This window comes from Protobothrops mucrosquamatus, unplaced genomic scaffold, assembly GCF_001527695.2.
Source record: "Protobothrops mucrosquamatus isolate PMUCROS unplaced genomic scaffold, P.Mucros_1.0 scaffold74, whole genome shotgun sequence".
Classification (NCBI taxonomy): domain Eukaryota; kingdom Metazoa; phylum Chordata; class Lepidosauria; order Squamata; family Viperidae; genus Protobothrops; species Protobothrops mucrosquamatus.
Window position 1 is genome coordinate 589,223 of NW_015386451.1, and position 21,133 is coordinate 610,355.

General features: G+C 52.9%; 2 protein-coding genes across 2 annotated transcripts in view; both read left to right on the forward strand.

Annotated features, from left to right (window-relative positions):
- The window catches only part of VAC14 (VAC14 component of PIKFYVE complex), a 31,079-nt gene extending 24,073 nt beyond the window's left edge, over positions 1–7,006 (forward strand). The window contains exons 15-19 of the mRNA XM_015812188.1: positions 976–1,150; positions 2,124–2,242; positions 3,152–3,231; positions 4,514–4,664; positions 6,832–7,006. Coding sequence (XP_015667674.1) covers positions 976–1,150; positions 2,124–2,242; positions 3,152–3,231; positions 4,514–4,664; positions 6,832–7,006 — 700 coding nt within the window. The remainder of the gene's footprint in view (positions 1–975; positions 1,151–2,123; positions 2,243–3,151; positions 3,232–4,513; positions 4,665–6,831) is intronic.
- A 1,049-nt stretch (positions 7,007–8,055) lies between these two features.
- The window catches only part of MTSS2 (MTSS I-BAR domain containing 2), a 30,521-nt gene continuing 17,443 nt past the window's right edge, over positions 8,056–21,133 (forward strand). Inside the window, exons 1-4 of the mRNA XM_029283390.1 lie at positions 8,056–8,124; positions 13,686–13,747; positions 18,142–18,215; positions 20,492–20,576. Of these exons, the coding sequence (XP_029139223.1) occupies positions 8,056–8,124; positions 13,686–13,747; positions 18,142–18,215; positions 20,492–20,576 (290 nt within the window). The remainder of the gene's footprint in view (positions 8,125–13,685; positions 13,748–18,141; positions 18,216–20,491; positions 20,577–21,133) is intronic.

The window sequence follows — 21,133 nt, forward strand, 5'->3', positions numbered from 1 at the left end:
CGGTGTCACATGGGAGCGACGAGTCCCTCCCAACACCGCCCGCGCGGCCGCATTCTGGACCATTTGAAGCCTCCGGGTGCTCCTTTGAGGGAGCCCCATGTAGAGAGCATTACAGTAGTCCAGGCGGGAGGTGACAAGAGCATGAGTGACTGTGCGTAAGGCGTCCCGGTCCAGAAAAGGCCGCAACTGGTAAATCAGGGATTACCTGCTCAGGAAGGGAGGAGAAAAAGCAGCTGAATTCCCAACAAAAGGGATTTGGACCAGTGTGGCTATTGGTTGCCTGCGTCTCTCCTTTGTAGCCTCTGAAAGGCTCACCTGTTGGCCTGGAGTAGGCAGTTTGGCGGCCTGGGTACCCATCTGGCAGTCACAAAATGGGACCTTGGAGATCTTCTAGACAACCTGCTGCTACTATTTCAGACAAATGGCAGTCTAGTCTCTTTTCATGCTGATGATTGAGAGAGGGAGGGAGAGAGGGCTTCTCTGTCATTTGGGCTTGGCAGGAGCAGCCTCTGGTGAGGGTCTGGGCAAAGGGCTTTGGGAGATCCAAAAGAGGAGACTTCTTTTCTGGCTGCCCTTGAGGTAGGGAGTGCAGAGCTTCTGTTCAGCCTCTGGAGAGCAGCCAGCTGGGCGGGAGATGGGGCCAGCCCAGGAATACATCCAGGGAGGGCGGCTAGGAGAACCACAAGGAGGCAGCAGTCTTGGGGAGTTGTTCCAGAGTGAGGCTCAGAAGGGAGAGAAACCCTGGGTGGAATTCTTGGGGTCTCCTGAATGAGGTTGCCATCCAGGGTTGGAAATTGCCCAACAAAAGAGGCAAAAGCAGAACATGCTCTGGACACACACACACACACACACACACACACGTTTCCTCTTTGCCCTTGCCCTTCGCCAGGTGTGCTTGGCCATATCTGGGGGTGCAGACCATTCTCTGCACTGCAGCATTTAAAACTGGGTGCTGTGTTTCTTGGTGTCACACAGGCAGCTCTGCCTGCTCTTGAACGCAGAGAACATCTTCCACTCCATGGCAGACATCCTCCTGCGGGAGGAGGACCTCCGCTTCGCTTCCACCATGGTCCACACCCTCAACACCATCCTCCTGACGTCTTCCGAGCTCTTCCAGCTGAGGAACCAACTCAAGGATCTGAAGACTGCGGTAGGTTGGAGAAAGATTCTCCCGTCTCCCCCGCTTGACCTACTCGGCTCCCTCCCAGCCGTCTGCTTGGATAAGCTTGGCTTCCTAGATGGCTTCCTAGGCACCCCCATCTCTAAATGGAGAGGTCTGTTGAGGGCCCCTCAATTATGCTGTGGAGCTACAGGGAGGGAGGGGTGCGAGCAGTTCTATGGCCACAAGCCCACTCTGCCCAGCTGAAGAAGCAGCCTCTTCCGCCCGCAGTCACCTCCGTGAACCTTGAGGGAATCAGCTTTGGACGCTCCTTCCAGACCTTCTAAGCCGAGGTCAGCAGTGAACATGGCTTCCCTTTAAGCCTCTCAATCCGATCAGTTTCCCACCCTTTCAGCACCAGGAATCTCCTGGAGAAGGCCGTTGAGTCGTTCTCTCCCATAGGACAGGAGAAGGCTCTGCAGGGGGCACCCAGGGAGTGGCCGGCAAGGGGATAGTCTTTGCTGGCCCATCTGTGGCCCTCCTCTGAGTGTATCACAGGGCCAATCTTGCAATAGGGGTGCTGGGCCGCTGCCACAGACCCCCTTGGCCAGGGCTTGGGGGGGGGAGGACTCAAATTCCGCATCAATTCGGCAGATTCTCCTTCGGTGCTGCTGCACTTCAGCCAGGCCAGCAGGCCGAGGGCCCAGCCGGGTAGCTCAGTCCTTGGCAGGAGACGGCTGCCTTCGCTGTTGGGGAATTTTTGTTTTTGTTTCCTACAGTTTTGAAGGTAAACATTTGTTCAATTCTGTTTCAGTATCAGTTTACTGAAGTGTTAGAAAGTGTGAATCTGCCTAAAACCTCCTGTGCCTTTTTGTACACGGTTTCGCACTCCGCTTTCTTTTGCAAGCTGTTTCTCTCAGGCGGGGCCATTTGGGACCGGAACTCTCAGAAAATGCAAAACTAAGTAGAATTGAGCTGCAAGTGATTTTTTTTCTCCCTGCTTCCCCCCATGCTGTTTCCCCAGGAAAGCCGCAACCTCTTCTGCTGTCTCTACCGCTCCTGGTGTCACAATCCAGTCACCACTGTCTCCTTGTGCTTCCTCACTCAGAATTACAAGCACGCCTACGACCTCATCCAGAAATTGTATCCTCCCAGGGCTCTGCCCTGTGGGCAGAGAGGAGAGGGGGGGGCGTGCGTTTGGAGGGTGGGTGGAAAAGGCTTCCAGGGGTGGGAGGGTTTTCTTTCATGTCTTGCTTTTCTCACCCCGCAAGGGGGGCTGCTCCTCCACCGCTTCCCTAGAGCCTCATTCCAGCAGGGGAGGAACCTTCATGGACCACTGTAGGTGGTTCAGGAAAGTGAGAAACCCAACCTGGAGGTCCTGGTGGCACCAGGATTCAGCGGATTTGGCAAAAGGCCAACTGAAGTGCAATTTCTAATTCAGACTGGCACTCCTGAGCCCTTCCGTTCACCTCCTGCAGGAGTTTTTGCAGGAGCAGTGGAGGAACCAGCAGCCTTCTGGTCGCAAGCAAGACCTTTTCTGTCCAATGGTTCTTCAGCCAGACTGACAGTCAGGTCCCCTTTCCCAGGCAGTGGGGGGTGGCTGTATTTCCTTGCAAACCTTCTGTAGAAATGGCTCCCCACCCCTGTCGTTATCGTGCCCTGAGGACTGGTGGCTTAACACTCTTGAAAAGATTGCACAGGTGATTCCAAAAGATTTCAAAAATTTAGCAATGCAGATTTTAGGAATAAATCTCCATCATGCCATGCTAGATGCATTTCATCGCCTGCCCCTCTTTAACCTTCCTGTTCTTCAGATGAAGGCAGCTGCAGGACCCCCTGCTTTCTGGCCGTTTCCATTCGGGGCAGGGGTCTTTCAGGAGCTGGGGTGCGCTCTTCCCACACCTGTTTTCTATGGATCACCCCTCCTTCTGAAGGCCATTCCCAGAGAGCTATGATGGGTTTGGGGGCTCCCCTGCAGTGGGACTCTCTCTGTGTGACCCTCGAAACTGCCCGGGGGGCTGTTGGCGTTTAGAGCCTTGACTGCTGATCCAGTGGAGACCTTGAGGTCACGGTCGATTTCCTGATTGAGGTGGACAAGCTGGTCCAGTTGATCGAGTGCCCGATCTTTACATGTGAGTTTCCTTCCTGCCTGATCCTTCTTTGCAATGTGTTGTGTATTGTGGCAGCTTGTGTGTCTTTATTTATTTATTTTTTAACATATAGGCACCTATTTTGAACCAACACTGGGCAATCTGAAACTAACAGATTAAACAATACCTGTGTACAACAGAAAATGTTAAAATCACAAGTATTAAAACCAAATCCAAGCCAGGCACCATCAGTAAACTTTCACTTGCAATTCACCTCATCGACCTCACTCTAAACCCGCACTTGCCGGGAGGGAAAAGTCTTCCATGGGGCTTCCTGGGCATCAGAACATGGCAGCTTTTAAGTGAGGGTACTAAGAGCCTATTTGACCGGGAGGGACAGGCCGATGTCCATAGAGAGAGGCAGCCCCACAGATAAGCTGGTCCCGTGTCATGCAAAGCTTTAAAGAGAATAAGCAGCCCCTTGGATGCCATCCGAAGAAAACTAGGAACCAGTGCAGTTCATGCAAAGGGTGCGAGATAGGGGGGCATCTGGGGCATCCTAAACTAAGCATGCTGCCACATTCTGAACAAATTATAGTTTGTGAGTGGTTTTCAAGGGCAGCCCCAGGTTAAGAGTACATTGCAGTAATCCAAACTGGAAGCAACTCCTGGTCCTGGAAGATTTAATTAGCACACCAGATGAATCTGCACAAAGGTAACTATAGCTGCCACCTGCTCTTCAAGCAGAAGCTGTGAGTCCAGGAGGACCCCCAAACTGTCAGCTCAGTCCGGGGAAAATGGATTTAAGTGCAAACAGGTTGCGAAGCATGCAGAGCATATCATTTAACTGCAGGGCTGTGGTAGTTGTGCAACATTTTGTGTTGGCTGAAAATGCTTTACGGGCCATAAGGCACCCATTCTGTGGCTGTTGTAATTCCGGTTTGTCATTAAACGAGTGGTCCTAAATTAAGGACTCCTGCACTCTGGTTTAGGAGGGAACTCCCTAGAGGTTCCGTCCTGGGTCTGCACCCCCAAGTATTTTCCTCTTGCTGCTTTCTTATCCAAATGCTCTTCTTCCCTGGATCTCTCTGTTCTGCTTCCTGGGCTTCAACCCATGGCAGGCCGTTGCCCTCCTGTGCTTTGGAACCTGCAAGGTCCTGTGCTCTGTCTTGTTTCACACAGTAAGCTTTTTAGTAACCCACCTACCAGATCACCCCTTTTCACTCAGTCTCAGATTTCAGGGCCCCACTTCTGTTTCTGCCAACACAGAAGCAGCTCCAACCTTATGACCACAGAGGTCACGCCTGTCCTGCCTTTCTTCCAGATCTCCGTCTGCAGCTGCTGGATGTGAAAAGCAATCCGTACCTCCTCAAGGCTCTCTACGGGCTGCTGATGCTCCTGCCCCAGAGCAATGCTTTCCAGCTCCTCTCCCACCGGCTGCAGTGCGTCCCGAACCCAGAACTCATGCAAACAGCGTAAGTTGCGCCTGAGCCAAATCTGGGATGGCCTAAAGAAAAGCACTTGCTTTACAACCTTCCCCTCCCCCCTTTCCAAAGGGGCAGCAGGGGCTGAATGGGGAGCCCTCTCTAGGAAGGAAGTGGCCTGTTGTTTCAAGCCAACATCTTTACCATTTGGGGTGCAGCATCTTTACCATTTGGGGTGCCTTCTGCACCAAGAGAGCCATGTTCAAAGTAATCATGGTTTTTATTCAGCGCAAGAGGCTGCACGGCAGGTAAAGTGCCTTTGCTCTCTGCCTCAGCACCTTGAAAGGGCTCACCTGGCCTGTGACCTTGTAGCCTTAGCAGAGGGCATTCATGGCTGCGCTTGGCCCATCAAGGACCCTCAGAACTGGCATCCACTGCCTTGAAGGGCCCCAACTGAAGGGCCCTCAGGTATGTTTCAAATGCCTGGCCCCCATTGGGCCTTTCTTGGAGCACCTCACTGCTTTTTGGACTCCCAGTGTGGGGCTGGCAGGCAGTTGAGACTTTTCCCCTGGGGGCAGAAGCGAGGAGGAGGAGGAGGAGGAGGAGGAGAGGAGGGTCCCTGGGTGACAGCATCTCAGCCCTCACGTAGCTGGTCCCAGCTTTGTCTATGTTTGGCAACCTCGCCTTTGGCATCCAGGATGGAATATTCCCCTTGCAGTGTTGCCATGGAAACCGGCCCCAGAGCAACAACTGCCCAGGCATTTCTCTCTCCCCCCCCCCCAGGTGGCAAAGGGGCCCATGGGAAATCCCTCGCCCAGCCTCCTGCAGCTGCTCCTGCCTCCCTCCTCAGCTCCTGGCCCTTCCCAGGGAGGCAAGGAAGAAGCCAGGCCGGCCTTGGACATACACACACCTCCCCCCCTCCCAGAAGGCAGTGTTGGGAACTGGCTTTTGCGGGAGGGAGGTGGGTCCTTTTCTTCCTGAGCAGGAGAGATGGGGCTCCTCCCGGACATCTTGGGCAGGCCTTTCCCCCACCCTTTTATAGTCAAAGGCTTTGACTGGGTTGAGCACCCTCCTTCCCCCCAGCAGCAGCACCACCCCTTGAAAGCCTGTCTTCTTGGGGGCTGTACTCTTCCCCACTGCCTGGACCTTGAGGTGCCTGGAAACCTGAGACTCCCACTCTCTACCTGCTGTTCCTTTCCTTTCAGGGCAGGGTATTCCTTGCATGTGGGGGTAGGAGGCATGTCAGTCCTGGGGAGTTGGAGAGGATTTGGGGGCCTTCCAGAATGTTCATGTGTCCTAATAGAAACATCATTCTGTGTGAGGGACAGAGGGTCATCTAATACAGCTCTCACAGGGCACATTGCAGCCACCCTGTCCCTAATGGGCCAGAAGCAGAGGAGCCACCTTTTGGGGGTGGGGTGGAGCCTTCTGCTCACAGAAGAGGGGAGGGGCTTCCCAGTTGGGAGGGGGGGGTAGCAAACAGCGTCTCCCACTTTTCTTTGTGGAATGGACAAATGGGCCATGGCCAGCCCAGCCCAGCCTCTTTTCTAAAATCACATTGTGGGGGTACCTGCCACCCCCATTTCCTTAGGGCTGGCAGGCAGGGCTGGTGTGTTGAAGGCCAGCAGAGAATTTGCTTGAGCCTTGTGGGAAACCAAAGGATATAGTCCCACCCCCAAACTGAGACTGGGGGGGGGACATGGGAACCCCTTGTCTCGGATAATCATCCTCACTGGCATTCTGAATTAAGGTCCCAAAGGACGTTTGGGACTGGGGGACAGCAGGGGGAGAAACGCACCCTCTTGCAGTGGGGCTGTGGGGCATCTGGATGCACATCCTACCCTATGGGCTCCATAATGAGGAAGGGAGCCAGGAGACACTGAGACCCCACCATCCCTGCCCGTTCTAGCCTCCTTCAGAGGTAGGGACCGGGTGCAACTGGCCATGAGACCCCCGGGCCCCAGAAGGCGCTGCGCTTGGGGAGGCTGCTGCCATTTCTCTTGTTCTGCGGCCCCCGCTTGGCTTCAGTCCTCTGGGGGCTTGGGGGGAGCCCCGACGGCGGTTCGGCCACCGGCTTGCCGGCAGAGCCAGCTGGGAGACTGGCAAGGAAGACTGCCGGCCCAGTTTAAAAAGCAGGCGGGGGGGGCTCAGGATTGCCTCGAGGGGCCCCGGTGCCGAGACCTCCGGTGGGCCGGCTGACCCTCCGCCCTCTCCGCAGGGACTCGGCCAAGGCCGGCCAGAGCGCCAGGAAGACGGCCGCCGGCCCCGCCATCGAGTACGCGGAGCTGCTGCAACACTTCGAGAGGGTCCAGGGCAAGCATCTCCAGGGCCGGCATCAGCGGGCCACGCGGGCGGGGGAGCCGCCGGAGCGCCGGGGGGCGGCCGCCTTCTGACGGTCCATGCGAGGACGGGTCTCCCTCCGCTCCCCACGGACTCGCCGGGCCGGAGCCGCGTAGCCCGCCTGCCTTCGGCCGACCGCATCGGAGTGCCGAACTCGGGGGAGGGGGCGCCGCTGTTGCTGGGCCCGCTCCGGCCTGGCCGTGCGCGCTGGTCCGCGTGTGTGTCGTCCCCCCGCCGCGGCGGGCGGCTTGCTGGCCCCCGGGAAAATCCTGCTACCTTCGTTTGAAATAAAGGACCGTGTAAACGCTACCCTCGCCCGGAGACTCTTTGGCTGGGGGGAGGCTCGCCTACGGAGGCGTCGCTGGCCGGGCCGGGTCTGCTGGACGTCGGGCAGCCGATGGGGGGGTGAATTAAAATGAACGGTCCGGGATCGGGGGGGGGCGAGGTCTGGAGCGGGCGGCGCCCGAGCCGGCCTCTTTTCTGGCCGAGGAAGCCCGGCAGGAGGAGGCTTCAGTTGTAAGAGGCCGGCTGGAAGGAGGCGCAAAGCGGCGACTGATCCTGCCCTGGTGCGAACGGGCTGCGATGCTCTGGGACGCCCCGCCATCCCAGAGAGAGGAGTCCCCTTTGCCCGCCAGCAGCGACCCTCTGCGAGAGCGATGGGCGCCCACCGCCCGGCAGATCAACCGGGGCTTCTGAGCCGCGCTCACGCCCGGACTCCTCTGCCTCCGCCGGCACCTCCCTGGGGTCGTCCCCGCCGCCTGGCAGCCCGGACCGTGCGCGCCGCGCCTGGGGCCAGAGCTCCGGCTGAGACGCGACGGATCAGAGAGCGCACCGCCCCGCCCACGTGACCGGAGCGCGCCCCCTTCCCGCGCCGGCATCCGAGGCGCGCGCCCGTCCCCTGCCGGCCCAGCGGCGCCCCCGGCCGTGCCCGCTCCCGCCCCCTGCAGCCCATGGCCCGCCGCCGCATCCCCCGCGCCTCGCCCTCGCCTGCCCCGCCGCCCGCCGCCCGGGCCGGGAAGTGACCGAGCGGGCGCGCCGCCGCCGCAGAGCCTCGCCCGGCGCGTCGCAGGCAGCGGAACGGAGCGGACGCGGCGCGGCGAGCATGGAGGCGGCGGAGAAGGAGTGCGGGGCGCTGGGCGGCCTCTTCCAGGCCATCGTCAACGACATGAAGGTGAGCGACGCGGGGGGGCCAGCGAGGGCGCCTCTGAGGACGTGCAGAAGGCGATCCGGGAGGGGCGCCCCCGCCTCGCCTCTCCGCCGCTTGCGTCTCCCGTTGTTGGGGCGGGGCAGCCTTCGCGGAGAGCCCGGCGCTCTGTGGGCAGCGCCCTTCTCGGGCCGGGGAGACTCGGCGGCCTGTCGAAGGTTGCAGCGAAGGAGCCGGGAGATGCTGCGCCCAGCCTCGGGACGCCTCCCCAGCGGCAATGGCCTTCTCCCGCCGCCCCGGCCGGGGGGCGCGCCTCGCCAGGGCCCTCTTCCCGCCCCCCCCCCGTCCTGCACAGGTGCAGCCGAGAGCCTGAAGGCCCCGGGGGGCGTGGGCGGCTTAGAGGAGCCGGACCCCCTGCACTGCTGCTTTGGGGGGGGGGCTTCCCTTGCCTTCTGCCGCCCCGGAGACGCCGGGCCTTTTGCCCAAATATTTGCCAGTTGGCAAAGTTCTTGCCACTCTCCAGCCAGCATAGTGTACGAGTCCTGGTCCCCCCTCCAGAAGGAAACCACAGGAGCAGCAGTGGTGTTCTACCTCAGAAAGTCCTGGGGAAGGGTAAAAAGAGAATTACAAAACTTTGGGAAGGAGCCGTTGGTGGTGGGCGTCTCTTCCTAGAGGCAGTCTTCCTCCCTGCAGGGAACTGAGGCGCATGAGGCCCTCCACCAGGCAAAGCAGGGGTGGCTGGTCCTTCGGAAGGACTGAGTTCTCCTATTACCACGGGGGGGGGGGGAGAACAAGGCAAGCTGCCTGTCCCGGGTTGGCCAGCTGTTCTCTGCTGGATGCCCAGGGCCATCCTGGGATAACTCTGAGGGAAACGTGTGGTTCAGACATTTGAAAAATGAACAAATGAAAAATTCTGGCCTAGGCTGTCCTGAAGGTGGGAGGAACTGCTGGGTGCAGTGCACCTCCTGCCCTGGATCAGTCAGAACTCTACCCAGATCAGGCCAAAAAAGGGCCCCAGGTTCTTTGCTGTCCAACATGGGCTGTAATTAGGGGGGCTGATCTCAGCCCCTCCAGACTGGCTACTCTGGGCCAATTTTGGTCCAGGCTGCATGTTTACAAGTGTAGTTTCGGTCTCCAAGACTGCTCCAATTCACTGGTCAAAGGGTTTCTCTGCATCTCCTCATGAGCTTCGCCTGGTCTCCAGACGAGTGCCTTTCTCAAAAAGTGAGGTCTTCCAATATGGCTGCAGGTGGCTAAGTTGCAAACCATCCCATCTGAGAACCTGGCAGAAGAGTTCATTGCCCTCCGTTTGCTTGTCTCACAGTCCTGGTTGTTGCTCCAGTGTCCCTGCACGCAGTTGTCTTGCCTCTGCCCAAGTCCTGCAGTGAAGAGGAATTTTCACCTTTCTAGAGATTTTTTTCCTGCCGTTTAGCCAACATCTGTTTCTTTGCAGTCTCCACCCCTTCTTCATCTTTGACATGACAGCCTTTCTGCTTTTTTGAAGACTTCTCTTAATCTCTATTTCAGCCACATATTCCCATCTCTTTCAACTTTTAAGTCCCCTGACTCTTTCTCAAAATTCTTAAAATATGATGCCCAGATCTGAAAGCAGCATTTTGTTTCATAATTGTTCTACCAATTCAGGATAGAAACTTGGCTTTTTAGCTCATGTTTAGCATCTGATTCTTTTAAGATGTCTTAATCCTTTTCACATCTATTTTTTCCAATTTTGCAGGTACTGCAAAATTTTATCTTGGCTCAGATTTTTAAGTAATTAATGTGGTGTAGCCGAAACCAAACATTCAAAGGCATCTGTAAAGCTCCAGTTGATGTTACAGGTTGATAGGGAGGCTTCAGTGCTCTCCACAGATGTGGCAAAGGAAAGAGGGCGGGGGTCTTCTCAGCTTGGGAAAAAGCGAAATTCTTGAGCAGTCCGGAGGGGAAAGGAGATATTGTGATGGAAGATATCCGAATGACAGCTGGCTTGACCCTTTTTTAGCAGCTGCCCGGAAGTAGACTGGCTTCAGATTACAGAGGAATCCCTGCTGGAAGGCGTTGGGAATTGTGATCAAGGTTAGGTAATCTTGCTGAAATCTTCAAGAAAAGGTAGGATATATAACTAAGCATGAATCTGGATGTGGTATGGAAAAGAATATCCAATATTTATAGAACCTTTGTTCATCTTAGTTTTTCCATTTGAGGATAAAATTACTCAGAGTTGCAAAAAATAGCAGGAACGTTAAGTAAACTTTATATATCATTGGAGTTCTTGATTTTAAGGGAAACTAAAAACATTTAATACTTAAAATTAAAAATGATTAATTTCACCTCGGACTGCAAAGATGTGAATTATAGTTAAATAAACAAGGATTCCCATGGCAGGAGAAGCTAATGGAAAAAGGAGACTGATGCAGTTGGGAAATAATGCATAATGCAAAAAGTCATGGAGGCTGCACATAAAGCTGAGCATCAACATTCAAAAGGTTGAAAGAAGCCCAGTCACCAAGGAAAGGAAGGGCCTGGAACTGCAGAAATGGCCATGTCAGAGAAGCAACTGTTCTGAGGGAGAGAAGGGATCGGAGCTCTTCCAGGTGACCAGCAGCATTTCAGCTTCCAAGAAATGTGGCTAAAGGAGGTTTATTTACATTGAATCACTTCTCCAGGACAAGAGGAACTGTTTTACAGTGGGCTGAAGGAACCATGACAGATTCTAGAGATTGTTGGAGAGCAGATGTTGTCTCTGACTTTTAAAAGGACAAAGAATCCATAGGGAGCTAGATGTTCACTGATGGGCTCTCCTATCTGAGGCACACTAATTGTTCACATGTTCAAAATACCTTGGCCAAGAATTAGAAGACTATGCTTCCAAAATTTGGAATCTCAAGCTCATCAGAGGAAGATCCAACTTAGAAAGGAGAAATTTCCTAACAGTGAGAACAATTAATCAGAGGAACGGCTTGCCTTCAGAAGTTGTGAGTGCTGCATCGCTGGCGCTTTGCCCTCAAGAGGAGGGTGGCTCGTCTTCTCTGCTGAGGTCGGATGGAGCCTTCTCGCCTGTCAGGCTGCCAGCTGCCCCTGCAACCGGACTGTTACAACTAGTCCTGTCCCTGAAATGAAGGAACCGTTCTCTTCCTCTGGCCTTGTGTGATGCCAGGGATGGATGCCTGCCTTTATACAGCTTCTTCCCACTGACCTCAGCCCCACAGGTTCACGTGGGGAACACGCCACAGTTCCTGAAAATACCTTTGTTATGACTAGAAGATGAGTATATTTGGCAACCCCTCCATGGCTGCAGTTTTGGCTTTGGGCCTCAGTCTTGCATAGCTCAGTGTCCAAGAGCCCCTTCTATGTCTTTTCCCTCCCTTTGGGGTTGTTTCTCTCCACTTCTCACTTCCCTTAAGGCCTCTCCCATCGCTCGCTGTGCCAATCAGGGGGCTTCAAAGTGGCTGCAGCTCTTAGTTGTTCTTCTCTGGCTTCGTCTCTCCTTTGATTCAGCAGAAGTGCCAGGGGTGGCTTTCATTCCTTTCCTTGGGGGCTGCTGGGGGTGGACCCAGCATTCTTGCAAGCATGTCAGTGGCTTTTTGAATTACACTTGGAGTAGAAACACTGTCCATTACAACAGGCACCATCCCCCAGTCTCTGCTCCTTTCAGTTAAGAAAAGCCTTGCTTGACACTCCTGGTTTGTTTTTACATTCTCGCCTGAATGCATCCCTTTCAAGGGCCCGCTGGTTCCTCCCAGGGCATGCCATTCCTATTGGACTCCCATCCCAGCCAACTCTCTTGCGTAACTAAGCAATGGCAATGCCCTGGAAGCAGCAGTTCCAGCCTTCCTGAAACCGAAGAGGAGAGAAATGATAGGGGTTGGCAGGAGGCTGTTCCACGAAAGGGGCAGCAACTTAGATGGGTTGCTGTAAGTTGTGGGTGCTTCATCACTGGAGGTTTTTAAGAAAAGACTGGACAATCACTTGTCTGAAATGCTCCCGAGGTACAGTTCCCCAACCCTCTCCATGTTGGATGAACTTCAGCAGAGGCGGCCCCTCAGAACTGCCCTCCTGTTACCGCCCCAGGTTTCCAGCTTGCTTTTCCTGCTTCTGCCCAATGTCCATGTTCCTGGGCAGCAGTCGGGCTGCAGGAGGTTCTTCTTGCAAGACTTTTCCCAGCAATCCATTTGTCTGTCCTTGCCACTGCAGCCAGAACCACCCACTCCCCCAGGCCCTCCACAGCTTTCCATTCTCTGAAATGATGCTCAGGACTCCCAGGGTTGGGTCTGCATGCAGCTGCCTTGTTTGCTGTCGCTCTGCAGGCTGCTCAACAAACTGCTCTTCCTGCATTTGTCCATCTCACATCTCTGACTTTTCCTGAGCAGCTTGCAAGATGGTTTCTCCTTCATGGCAGCTTAGACACCTTCCCTCCCGCCCCCGGATTTCCTCCTTTTAAACTGCTGGTGCCATCCAGGGTTGTGTGTCTCCGTTCCCCATATCTCTTGTATCAATAAAATATCCACCTCGTCCCAAGCTTTGCACAACATTCACCCCCAACTTCCACTTAGTTGTGTCTTCTCTTTTAAACTTAAACATTCTTCCTCTTCTTAAAAGTTAATGGAAGGTTGTATGAGTTGTTCCACAGCATGTAACTGTGAGGGGGACCTTGGACTCCTAGTGGACGATCACTTAACCACAAGCCAGCAGTGTGTAGCAGCAGCCAGAAAAGCTAAGGCAATCCTGGGTTGTATAAACAGGGGCATAGAATCAAGATCACGCAAGGTATTAGTACCGCTTTATAAAACCCTAGTAAGACCACACCTGGAATACTGCAGCCAATTTTGGTCACCATATCACAAAAAAGATGTTGAGAATTTGGAAAAAATTGGTCTGCATTACTTAGATGAAGGGCTAATGGCAAGGGATGGACTGATAAGAGCAGGCAAGGGTTTGGGGCCCTGGGCCGGTGATGCCCCCTGCTCTGGGTTCAGGTGCTGCTTCTGCTCCAGTCAGGCAGTTCCACTGGAACTTTTGCTTGGCCGGTGGGCTTTTCAGGCAGGCTCCCAATAGCTGTCCTTCACTGCATGCTGGCTTTTTGTTTATTCAGGGGCTTAACTTAAAGACAGTAAATATCAGCTTATAATAATAGTTAATAAGTAGACACGGAAGCCAGTGGATCTCAAACCTTCAAGCGCCGTGTTGGGGCGCTGTGGGTTTAACAGAAAGCTGGCGGTAGAGACACCTTCGAAAAACGAGACTGTTGAGAGATCACGTTGAAAGTGTGCATCACTTCTGTCCCAAAGGGGCCACTGGGTGTCTGGTGAGGGTTGAGGAGATTCCATGCTTTACCTTACAAACTGATTGGACCACACCTGGCATGGCCAGAGGTACCAAAGTGGCACGACCGTTTTGCTCTGAGCAGGGCTGGGGCAGGGCAGGGCCTCGGGGGGGGCTTCTGATTTGGGGGAAGGAGTTGGCTCCAGTGGGGCCCTTCTGCCACCCCAGGGAAAGGAGCAGCCTCCCCCCCCCACGCGCCTTATGAGTCTCTGGTGTTACCCAAGAAAGGGAGAAGTGCTGCTCAACCTCTTTTTCTTCTTATCTTCCAGAGCTCCTACCCAGTCTGGGAAGATTTCAACTCGAAAGCCACAAAGCTCCACTCCCAGCTGCGGTGAGTTCTCCTACAGAGCAGCTGCCATTCCCATCCCAGGGAAGTGAATTGCTCCTTTTTTGAAGAAGCCATTGTGGTCTTTGTGCCTCTTGTGCTTTATTTTGGTGCTTGTTGCTGTTGTATAGTGGGCTGGTTATTTAGAACAGGGCTTTTCAACCTTTTCATCCATTGTGCCACTTTTAGGATATGGCAATATCCGAGTACCACCAGTCGCCTAGCAAGGTGTCAAAAACTTGATGACCTAAAAAAAAAAAAAAAAGGAAAAAAGTGATAAAGTACAGGTAGTCCTCGACTTACAACAGTTTGCTTAGTGACTGTTCAAAGTTACAATGGCACTGAAAAAAGTGCCCCCAAGTCGAGCAAGACACCTGCCTGCCCGCCCGGCAGCGCTCTTCCTCCTGTCCGAGGTTTTCATTGTTGTGAGCATTTCTGTTGGGGATTGGCAGCGGAGGTGGGGTGTTTGGTTTTTATTCCCCCGATCTGCTGGGTGGTTGCAGCAGGTTTTGGTCACTTCACATGACCCTGGGACACTGTGACCGTCATAAATATGAATCAGTTGCCAAGCATCTGAATGTAAATCACAAGACCCTGGAGATGCTGCAACATTCCAGCTGATTGGCACTTCTGGGCTCAGCACAAGCGCCAGGATCAGCGCTGAGCTCCGGCTGGAGCCTGGCACTGATCCTGGCACTTCCACTGAGCCCTGACAGCCCTGCAGCTCCAGCCATCTCTCGCTCAGGCTTGTGCGGTGCTGCCACTGGTTCAGCTCATTCCCCTCCCCCGCTACCACTTTTCTAGGATAGTCGGATACCACCTGCCAGGTGCCAATGTACCACAGGTGGTACCCGTACCACTGGTTGAAAAGCCCTGATTTAGAAGGCTGTTCAGGAGCTGGGCTGTGGGAGACTGTTTTTCCAAACAGTCCATGATATGCAGGACCTTTGGATTCTGTATTTCTGCCAATGGCCCCCAGCCAGCTGAGCATCTCAGTCCCAGTCAATGTGTCTGTTAAACGTGCACAGAGGTTTTGGTGTGGGGCTTGTCAAAAAGTCCAAGTAGATCAAGATTAGCAAGTCACTCTGACACACACACCCTTGTTGATGCTTCTGGAGAACTGGGGGCGGTGTGTGTTAGGTGTAGATTTTTCAGGATGGAATGTGTTCTTTTCTTTGCTGGAGATTTGCAGTTGCAATTCCAATGGCAGCACCTAGAAATGTCTCAAGCAGACTCTCACAGTCTTTCTATACTGGATGTGAGGTGGTTATGTGCTCCTTTGCAACCAGTGGCAAGTTCGCCCGACCTGTAGCCAGCCAAGACCTCCTTGTTTTGGTTATTGCAATAAGCAGGGAGAGAAGCTATCAAAGCTTGGTTCTCTCCAAAGTTCATCATCTCAAATCAACATCTTTATACATTCCTGGCACCGTCTGCCCATCCCTCCTTGTTCCCCATTGGCTGAGGTAGTATGAGGTTACATTCTCTCCGACTGCCTTCTACATATTTCCTGCTAGATACTAAATCATACATCTGTGTGCATTTAAGTTAAGAGATAATATACGCAAGATGTGTCAAATAATATTCAATAGAATATTGAGCATGTTCTGTTTGTTTTTGAGTTCTGGGATGTTTTATGGCTTGATAGAACAATAGGTTCTTTCCTGTTTTTCCATTCAGCTAGTTTTCCTGCTATTCAGTCCAGTTTTAGTTTTCCTGTTTTTCAATTCGGTTTTGTCATTCAGCTACTTCCTCTTGCAGCTACTTCCTCTTACAGCTAATTCCTCTTACAATTTTAAATTTTGAACATCTTTTATCAATGCTAAATCCCCATGCAAGTCCTGGATTGTCTCTGTTGATGGCCTTGCATCCTCCTCCTCATCCCAGACTGGGCCAAGTGGAGGTGGGGGTTAGATCCATTTTCTTGATGGTTTTATTGGCTGGACTTGTTTATATCCTGCCTATCTGGATAACAATCCTCCCACAGTAGCTTTCCTTTCTAAACATAAATTCAATAAATGTTATTTAAAAATGACCAAGGAATTCTGGGGACTCTCCCAACATGGCCAGGGAGGGAGAAGTCAGGCATGCGGCTTCTGGGGTAGCCCCAGGCATTACGCTGCTCTTTAAGTGAAAGGGGAGATTAAATGTTTTAATTAAATGTAATGACTTCTGCAGCACCCTCTGTGTCTTTGCTAACACTGGGACAGGGGTGCAGGCTGAGTAGCCCCCTCAAAATGGGCCTCCCTGCAGTTTGGGGGCTTCCTCCATCCCCCTCTTTCTAACCCTAAATCTCTCTCCTTGCATAGGAATCCCCAACAGGCATCTTTGACCCAGATGAAGAAACACAAGGCATGCTCAGAAAATGTGCAGATGGCACAGAGGGTGGTGGTGGTGGTAGGGAGAGAGAGCTTGCTAATCCATCAGGAAGCAGCTCAAGGCTCAGAAGGGTCTCGATAGCCTTGAATACTGGGTCTTAGCTAAGAATACATTGTTTAATAGTGAGAATTGAAGGGTCACCACAGGTGGGAAAAGTCAGATGCACAGGTGCACGATAGCTGGCTGAGCCAGAGACGAGGCCATTGCCTCAATGGGGCCGGTGCAGCCGGGCTGCCTCAAAGGAGGGAGGACCAGGGAAGGGTAACCCTTCCTGGATTGTATAAACGAAGGCATAGAAACAAGATCACACGAAGTATTATTACCGCTTTATAAAACCCTAGTAAGGCCACACCTGGAATACTGCAGCCAATTTGGTCACTATATCACAAAAAAGAGTTTGGAAAAAATTCAGAGAAGAGCAACTAAGATGATCAAAGGCCTGGAGACTAAAACATACGAAACATTTTACTTCTGTTTACACTTCTTTCATTTTCTGAGGAGGTTCAGATTTTATCTCTTGAGTTGTTAGTAGTGGGTGGCTTTGGCAGATTATCATTTTAGTCCAAGGTTATTGAATTATGGAATGCCACAAGGTTGCCTTCCATGCTGCATCTGCTGATGGGTTTGGCTGTCAAGAAGAAGAGGTAAGGAAGAGAAGAAATTTATCAGAAAATCTGTACATTTTGAGGGTGACGTCTTGAATACAAGCGATGCGTCCTCAGAGTTGTTCTGTGAGTGCTTTTCGCAGAGCAAGCAGAGGCTGTTGTAGGGAAGAATATAAAGTAGCTAGTTTCCAGGAAACAGAAAAGTGAACAAAGAACTAACTGGAGTTTGGACTGTAGTTTGGCAGAGAATGTTAAGCTTGTAACAAACTTCCCCTCAAAGCCAACAATGTGCATTTGGCTACTTTGACATCCTAAGAAAGTAACAAGAAGAAACAGGTGTTTTTCTGCTAAGTCTGTGCATAGCTTTCAAAAAAGATACTTAGTGCGGGGGGGGGGGGGGGGGGGAGCACCTCTCATCAAAGCATTAAAGCCGCTACATCCTTTGGGATGATATCATTGGTTGCTCCAAGTGCTGCCTCCTCCCGTGTGTCCCTGCACTAGAGCAACTTCACAGTGAAGAAAACAATAGAAACAATGCATGCTAAATAGAAACCTCTGCTGGTAAGGGGTGTTGCCTGCCGGGACTATGTCTGCAGAAGAGGTTCTGGTGAATTATCTCTTTCAGATACACGTATTGAAGACAGGGATGGAAGTGCAAGAAGTTAAGAATTTAGGTGGTGTTTCATAATTCCATATTTTCATACACCCATCTAAAAACACTGGGCTTGATTGGCTAAGGTGTTATTAGTGTGTTGGTGATACCCATCTCAGCTGCAGCTCAGCGCAAGTTGATGCTTTGGCCTGGAAAGTCTCAATAGCCAGAGTCGCCTAGGTTTGCCCCCAGGGTCCCCTGGCACCGTAGAGAAAGGAGAGGAGCCCTGAGAAGAAGAGCTTCACTGTGGGGAAAGCCCTTTTGCGATAAGCCATGTCTTCTTGTTTCACTTGACCTGATTGTATATTGTCCTAGTTTGTGCCATGCTGAAGTTCTGCACACTTTTGATGTAGAGTGTCTTTCCTAGCCAGCAAGCATATTTTATTTTTTTACTAGGGAGAGTCTGGCTGAAGGCAGGTCAGTGGGTGTTTGGGTTGGTGAGAGGAATGAGCCCAACCAGGAAATCAACTTGGCAGGTAGTCTAAATCTCAAATTCAATAAAATTGAGATTGGCTATAATAAAATAATTTCACAAGTCTTATTTTGTGGTGCCTCCTTTTCCTTCTTCTGCCCCAGACTATTAGGGAAGGGTCTGGCTGAGCCCCTTCTGAAGGTTATTTCCCTGCTTCAGAAAGCTTCAGCCCCGTTTGCCCAGGAAAGAGCCGCCGTCCATCTCTGCCAAGGTTGCCTTCCTCATTCCCTGCAGCTCCCCCATGTCTTGTCCTGCAAAGGCTCCCCTCTCAACCTGAGCCCCTCTTTCTTCCTAGGACCACCATATTGGCTGCAGTGGCTTTCCTGGAGGCCTTCCAGAGAGTGGCAGACATGGCCACCAACACCAGAGGTAAGGCGATGTATGGAGCTTTGGGGAGGCAAAATGGGCTTGGAGGGGGAGTTTTGTTAATCCAACCCCAGCTGGGCCCAGTTCTGGGAATCACTCTCCTTCCGGCACTATCCGTGGACTTGGTCGTCTTCCAAGGATGGAGCGAGCAGCTGCCTCCCTACAGGGCTTTAACTGGGGCTCTTACCTGAGGCCCCCAAGGCCCCCCTCACTCTCAGACTGGCATGATCCACGGTTGGTCCTTCCATTGTGTGGATTGGATTCCCAGTGTGAGAAGTGCGCATATTTCTATTCTTATTTTTGGTCTGGTGCTTTGGTTCCTGGAGAGGTTTCAGCCTGAAAAATGAAATTTTCAGAGCATTTTTTTCCTGTTTAAAGCCTCAGAATGGAGAGAAGTGGCATGCTCAGAAAGGGTTGATTTCTGGTGAATTTCAGTCTGAATTGCGGATTGGCTAGGGATGAGGAATTGGATGCAATAACTCTCTCCGAGGAGCATCGATGTCTCTAGGTTCCTGGTCAGGACTCTGCTGATGCTGCAGAGAGTGGATTTCTGCTGCGGGATTGGTCCCTTCCCTCCCCAAGCACAGATATCTTGCACCAATGAACATATTGTGTGTGTAAAACAGGATGCTCTGAACAGGCACTGTATGTGTGTGTTTCTATGCATTCATCTGGCCTCAGCCAGAAAGGAGATTGAGGGCAGGGGTCCTTTAAAAAGCCATGGTGTCATCAAGAGGAAGATCCTTAAAGGGGGAGGGGTGAGGTTAATTTCTCTTATATCCCTGCCTATGTTGCCTTTAATACCCCTGCTCCCCAGTTTTTAAAATCATAGTTATAGCCAAACTAGTGGTGAGTGAATGCCTGTTTAATAACTGTGTCCAGTTTTGGTGGGCTTCCCTGCCAGGGTATCTAGGAGAGGGGCTGGGAGGGTTGCAGCCCTTTGGAGGAGAGGGCAAGAGAGGTGGGGAGGAAAAGCAACCCCCAAGAAGAGCTGGCTGCACTTCTGGGGAGGGGGATTTTGACTTCACCAAAGCTAGAGAGGTAGCAAAACTTCCATTCAGGGTAGGTGGGCAATCGTGCTACTTTCATCTTGAACTCCTGCAGGAGACCCTTCAGATAGTCTAGAAAGCATGGAGGGAGCAGGTCTCAGGGTGATGGCCATGTTAGGTCACTTGAAGGAAGGTGGGCGGTTGTGGGAAGTCTTTGTGCAGGGGGTGGGAGAAAAGGCCCAGAGAAGCCCCTCCCAAGATGCCCCTTGGATCTGTTATCCTGTTACTGGGGGGAGGAGGGTAACCTCTGAAATCCTCCAGTCAGCCTGGAGATAGATGCCCACAGAGCAGAGGCTCTCCAACCCCTTTTGGCCAACTCTGTTTCTCCCTCAGTTTGACCCCCAAGCCCCCCTCTTGTATATGAGGAGCTCCCAGGGGTCTGGGCAGGCGAGGACATTCTAAGTGGGTGAAGTTTCATATGGAGGAATTCATAACATCTGGGCACGTGGGGGCTAGAAGGGCTTCGCAGATGGTCTAGTCCAGTCCCCTAACTAGAGGAGGCCTCTACACAGCCCAGCCTCCACTGAGGGCGTCAAGCTCTGCTGGCTGATTCGTCCATTGGGAGATTGCCTCAATGAGGTAAAGCGAATTAGAATGTGAGCATGAGACCAGAGCAACGATGGAGCTGGAGGTTTTGCAGAGCCAGACTCTGCTGGGCTTTGCGACAGCCGGGCGGGAGGTCTCCTGCAGGAACGCCTGAGCCAGCATCCGGCCGCAGGGAAGTGGGGCTTCCTCCCATCTCATTCTTTCTGGCCCCTGTGCCTCCTTGTGGCAGGACTCTGCTGCTACTGCCGCAAGGAGAGGACTTCCAGCTGGCTGTTTTCCCTGTGTGTGTGGGGGGGGGACAGGGCGGGGTTATAGCATTAACCAGATAGGGCTGGGTAGGTTTGGGTTGTGGAATTGATCAGAGAACAGAAAATCCTTGAAAGTAAAATGGCGGCTGTTCCGTTATGCCGCTGCCAGAGAACATCGTGACTCTTAACCGATGGTTGGTCTTGGCTCTGGGAGATGCTGCCGAGTTCTCTAGCCTGCCTCTCACGGAGGCCTTTGGACCATGCCCTCCAGGATGCCCAGGGTGGGCGGACCTAGTCAATGATGGCTTTGCAAGTCCATCTCGGTCTCTTCAGGTTTTTTCCCCAGTGGGGAAAGATGCACACACACACACACACAAACCATTTTTTGATCCTGGCCTTTGCCAGTTAATCACAAGGGAATCCCTTTTCTCTCCAGGAGCCACAAGGGATATCGGGTCGGCACTGACCCGGATGTGCATGCGCCACCGCAGCATCGAGACCAAGCTGAGGCACTTCACCAAGTAAGTGTGCTGATTCTCTTGTGCAGCTCAGTTGCATTTCCAGGGTCAGAGACATTTCTTCTCAGAAAGGGGAACCAGTGGACTTTGGGGGGGGGGGGACTGAAGGAAGGCCTTCTGTAGCAGGTGGCCTCTTCCTGGGTCAGTCTTGCTCCTGCTGCTCTGTGGCCAATTCCCCCAGGCCGGGGGGCCCTTCCTGTACTCCAGGCAGGTCTAAAATGTGTAATCCCCCTCTCCCTCCCCCCTTCCCCTGGTGATGGAACTCCTGGGCATTTTTCTGACATGCAGAGCAGAGGTGACTGCAAAACCTGCAACCTGTGGAGTTAGGGAGATCCACTGGACTGCTCAGAAGCCCGATTGGCATGTCAGTGAGTAGTGGGTTCTCTGCTGCAGTCCGGATCAGAAAGGCAGGGCGTGCTGGCTCTCTGCTCAGGAAAGCCTTCACTGGGCCCATTCCGTGCCCTTCCCTTTAGAGCTGGGCCCAGAAGGACTTCATGCCTGGTGGAAACAGGAGGGACTGGGGATGAGGGGTATTGAGGTTCTGCTTGGTTCTAGAAGGC